Raw genomic sequence first — 5295 nt, forward strand, 5'->3', positions numbered from 1 at the left:
CCTAACTAACCTTCCGTGTGGAACTTTGCCTAAGGCCTTACTGAAATCCATATAGACAACATCCACCGCTTTACCCTCGTCAACTTTCCTAGTAACCTAATCAAACATTCACTAAGATTTGTCAAACATGACCTTCTACGCACAAATCCAGAATGACTGTGTCTAATCAGCCCTGCCTATCCAGATAATTGTATATAGCATCTCTAAGAATACTTTCCATCAATTTACCCACCACTGACGTAAAACTCAGAACCCGATAATTGCTAGATATACTCTTAGAACCCTTTTTAAACAATCGAACAACATGAGCAATACGCCAATCCTCTGGCACCATACATCCCGGTTTCTAATGATATTCGAAATATTTCTGTCAGAGCCCCTGCTATTTCCACACTAACTTCCCTCAAGGTCCTTGTGAATATCTTGTCCAGACCCGGAGACTTATCCACTTTTAGATTCCTTAACAGCGCTAGTACTTCCTCTTCTTTAATCGTCATACTTTCCATAACTACCCTTCTTGTTTCATTTACCTTACACGATTCAAAATCCTTCTCCTTAGTGAATACCGAAGAAAAGAAATTGTTCAAAATCTCCCCCATTTCTTTGGCTCCGCATATAGCCGTCCATTCTGATTCTCTAAGGGACCAATTTTATCCCTCACTATCCGTTTGCTATTAGTATAACTGTAGAAAACCTTTGGATTTATTTTCACCTACTTGCCAAAGCAGCCTCCTATCTTATTTTAGCATTTCTACTTTCTTTCTTAAGATTCTTTTTTACATTCTTTATATTCGTCGAGCACCTCATTAACTCTAAGCTGCATATATTTATTGTAGATCTCTCTCTTTTTCCGAACAAAGTTTCCAATATCCGTTGAAAACCATGGCTCTCTGAAACTTTTAAACTTTCCTTTCAAACTAACAGGAAGATCCTATCCACAACGATTCCTTTCCAATATTTTTATTATTAATTATACATATAAGAATACAGAGTACAGGAAAAAATATATCGCATATAAAGACTCTTTACACTATATTCATACAGATTAATTAATTCGTAAGATTGAAATATAGTAATTTTATTGTATAAAAAAATCTAACCCACTACCAAGACCGACGATGATTAGTAAAGAAAGAAATGGAAAAAAAGTATCAGTCATCATCTGTGCTTTAACAGCAAATCAAATGTTTTGAAAATAATTCAGAAAAGTTACCTACAATGTTTGAAAGTCTTTGCTGGATTCAGAGATTAAACATCGAATGTTCTCTAAATTTAAACATGACATGACATCACGAGACGATTGAGCGTGAATGGGTGGGGCCGCAGCTTTCCATTTGAGCAAGAGGGTCTTTCTGGCCATAAGATACATAAAAGCCAAATATGCAAGTCAGATGACTCGAAAATGATATCCTTTCCCCCACGAATACCAAATAAAGGTGTCAATGGATTATGTTTAAAGTTTACTTTGAAAAGTATCAAGAAGGTTTGAAGTACTTCTTTCCAATATTTTTCAAGACTCGGACATGTCCAAAACATATAAATGAGTGAAGCTTCTCCATTATTACATTGCTCACAAAATGGAGATATACCTAAATAAAAGCGTGACAATTTATCCTTGGTCATATGGGCCCTATGTACCACTTTAAATTGTCGGAGAGAGTGGTGGGCACATAACGATGAAGTGTTAACCAATTTATAAATTCGATTCCAAGTTTACTCAGAAATTGAAGTCTGTAAATCTTGTTCCCAAAGTTTTTTGAATTGTATCTGAAGGAACACTTCTCATTCTCTACAGCATATTTTAGATAGTTGATATAGATCTATTATAAAAAGTTTTCAAATAAAAAAATACATCTAGTAGATTCTTCTCAGGGCTTTTAGGAAATGCTCTTATTTGAGACCGTAAAGAATCTCTTATTTGTATGTATCGAAGAAAAAAATGAGTTCTGGGTAACCTGTATTTCGTTGACAGTTGTTCAAACGAAAAGATACTTCCCTCTACAAACAAGTCCTGAAAGCATTTAATACCTAGTACATCCTATTCTTTAAAAACCATATCAATCATAGAGGGTTTAAAAATAATTAGAAAAATGATACTCGAAAGAAAAATCTCAGTAAGCCAAAGTATTTTCGGAATTGTTTCCAAATTCTCATAGTGAATCCACAACGATTCAACAACATTCTTTCCATTGTCACCTCTTACTAATGGTTTCAATTCATTTTTTTCGGCATCACACCCACGCCACCCCCTCTGCCGTCCTGCCTGTCCTTGCGGTACATTGTATATCCGTGGACATTAAGCTCCTAGCTACTGTATAATCCTCTTTCAGCCACGAAAGGATATTGGACCATCTCGGGTTCAGGTGTAATCAGTCCGTTTTGTACACGTCATACCTTCACCAGAAGAGATCCCAATGACCGATGAATTTAAGTTCCTGCGTGCCCCCTGCACTAGTTCATCAGTTACGTCATCATCTGCCAATTCTTCCTATTCTTACAATGACTGGCGCATGACACAGTTAGTAATTCAGTGATTAGCACCCTGAAAGTCTTGTTTCTTAGTTTCTACCGAATTCCCTAAAATGTCTCTTCAGGACCTCCTCATTTTGTCTCCCTATTCTATTCGTGACAATAGGAAGTAATACTTATGGCTGTCCCCTGTCGTCTTTGGAAATGTCCTTGGATCGGTTCAGAGACATCCTTTATCCTGGCAGCACGGAAGCACATACCATTCGCGTATCGTGGATCATGAAGTGTGTGAGGTTAACATTACTGAGGAAAAGATCCTTGGCAAACTGATAGGCCTGAACGTGGATGAATCACATAGACCAGATGGTGTACACCCCAGTGCTCAGAAAGAGGTGGCTGAAGAGATTGTAAAGGCATTCGTAATGATCTTTCAAGGATCACTGGTTTTTGGAATAGGTCCGAAGACTGCAAAATTGCAAACGTCATTCCACTCTTCAAAAATGGAGAGAGGAAGGAGAAAGGATACTGTTGGCCAGTTAGTCTGACCGCAGTGCTTGGGAAGATATTGGAGTCGATTGTTAAGGATTTGGTTTCGTGAACTTGGAGGCTGAAGACTAAAATGAAATACTTACAAAATAACGGTAAAAATATGAACCAGGGCATTACACTCTCCTATACCAAAATAATCATGTCCTCATGACCTCATGATAAATATAAGCCTTCTTCTCAATGTTGCTCCCACAATGGGAAAGCGATTCTGACTGTCTACACTATCTCTGTATCTGTTATCTGAATTTACCAGGATGCTGCCTGGATTAGAGAGCATCTTCTACTACGAGAGGTTGAAAACACTTGGGTTATTTTCACTGGGGTAGCGGGGTGAGGTTTAGAAGATCATGAAAGGCGTAGATATTCAGTGTGTTACCCAGGGTTGAAATGTCTAACACCAGAAGACGTGCACTTAAAGTCAGAGGGCGTCATTCCGAAGGAGATACGAGGGCCAGGTTGTTTACACAGACAGTGCTGTGCACCTGGTATGCGCTGCCTGAAATGGTGGTAAGTGTAGATAGGTTAGAGACCTTTAGGAGATGTTTAGATAGGTAGAATGAGCATTAAGGAAGGATATCGCTATTGTGTAGGCGGAGGGGATTAGGTTAATTGGCCATTTAGGGACTAATTAAATTGATACGGTACATTGTAGGCTGAATGGTCTATGTTCTATGTTCTAAGAGCTTAAAATAGTGTAGGAAAGCGTTCACTGCTGACTACAATTGCATCCGACTGTCCACTGTTTCTGTAGTGAGGGGATATCGGTCGGATGTCTAACCACGAGGAACTCCCTCAGAAATTTGCATTTGAGGTGAGTTTGCGGGTCTGGGCCAGGGTCTCCAATTCTAGCCTCTGCTCAGCTAAGGCCAGACGGAGCGAGGCGAGAAGGGAGTGCCTGAAGACCTGGCGGAATTCGCGGCCAGCGAAGACATAGATAAGGGGGTTGAGGGCACTGTTGAAGGAGGCCAGGGCTGCAGTGAATAACGACCAGTCCCTGGGAATCGGTGTGGACAAGGTTGATACGAGGTCGCAGACAACTTTAGGGATCCAACAAATCATAAAGGTGACGACAACGGTGATGATGAGGTGTACAGGTTTCTTAGATTTGACGAACCTGTTCCCTCTCAGCCTCCAGCCAACCAGGGAGTAGCAGGAGATCATAATTACAAAGGGGAGGCAGAAGATGAAAACAAAGCAAAATGGATTCAACACGGCCATTTCCTTCTCTAAATCCCGAAGCAGGAGGACGGGCAGACACATGACGAAGGCTAGGATCCAGACCCCGAAGCAGGCCGCACGAACCCATGTGAAGCTCAGATTTTGCTGCAACCAAGTGGGCCGAGTAATAGCCAGGCAGCGGCAGATGCTGATCAGCGATAACAGATATATGCTGGCGGCGGCGTTGAGGAATATCAAGGTTCCAAGAAACTTCCAGGAGAAGTAGGCTTCGTGCCCAGAGTAGCTCAGGGAGGTGTTGACCATGCGGAAGGGAAGGGTCAGGCAATAGATTAGGTCAGCCAGAGCCAGGTTCAGGAAACACACCGTGTGGATCTTACTCTTCATCTTGAAGCCGGTCACCCAGATGACTGCGCCGTTGCCCGGGACGCCCAGTAGGAAGGTGAGGGTGAAGATGACCATTGATATGACGGAAGGTGCTCCCCACTCCATTCTGTTTCCATCGGCCGTGGAATTGTGGGAGGAGAGATTCCCAGCGAGTGTCGAACTGGGCACTCCTTCGGAGAACGACATTATCGGATCTGGTGGGGGAGATATTGTGGAAGTGAGAGCGGTGCAGAATGGAGAGGCGGCGAATTCAGGAGGAGAGGCGAGAGCGAAGAGGGAAAGAGAAGAAGGCGAGTAGAGATGCGGTGTAATACGGAGCAGAAACCTGATACACCACAACGGCCGTCAAGGCGGCGGATGTCTGCGTCAGCGCAGAGACCACAGTCGTCTTGCATTTCAAGCCACTGGACCCTGACCTCACCGTCACCCCGGCATGTCCTCGACCTGTCAACGACCATGTGATGTCTGCCCGTATATTAGCTTCCCCACGTTAGACAAAGTCACGCACAGCCGATCTCCATTAAGGGAATGTACCCAAACACTGCCGTTATGTGGATCCTCGATCGGCCTCTACAACCAGTCGAGGACTCATGGATGAAAATCCCTTAGAAGAACATCATACTGGACTCTAGCGATCAAGCGACTACCAGCACTAATACTCACTCCCGTGGGGGATTACCGTGGGTACTCTGCTTTCCTCCCACATTCCAAAAA

General features: G+C 42.7%; 1 protein-coding gene across 1 annotated transcript; it reads right to left on the bottom strand.

Annotated features, from left to right (window-relative positions):
• Positions 1–3810: 3810 nt before the first annotated feature.
• On the bottom strand, positions 3811–4767 carry LOC134338953 (C3a anaphylatoxin chemotactic receptor-like). Its single transcript, XM_063035175.1, has one exon. The coding sequence runs from the start codon at positions 4765–4767 to the stop codon at positions 3811–3813; it is 957 nt and encodes a 318-aa protein (XP_062891245.1).
• Between the last annotated feature and the right edge of the window lie 528 nt (positions 4768–5295).

The sequence above is a fragment of the Mobula hypostoma genome, chromosome 28 (assembly GCF_963921235.1).
Source record: "Mobula hypostoma chromosome 28, sMobHyp1.1, whole genome shotgun sequence".
Lineage (NCBI taxonomy): Eukaryota > Metazoa > Chordata > Chondrichthyes > Myliobatiformes > Myliobatidae > Mobula > Mobula hypostoma.

What these genes read in the sequence shown, in the direction of transcription:
- LOC134338953 (XM_063035175.1), bottom strand. Translation starts at nt 4,767, where the DNA reads ATGTCGTTCTCCGAAGGAGTGCCCAGTTCGACACTCGCTGGGAATCTC.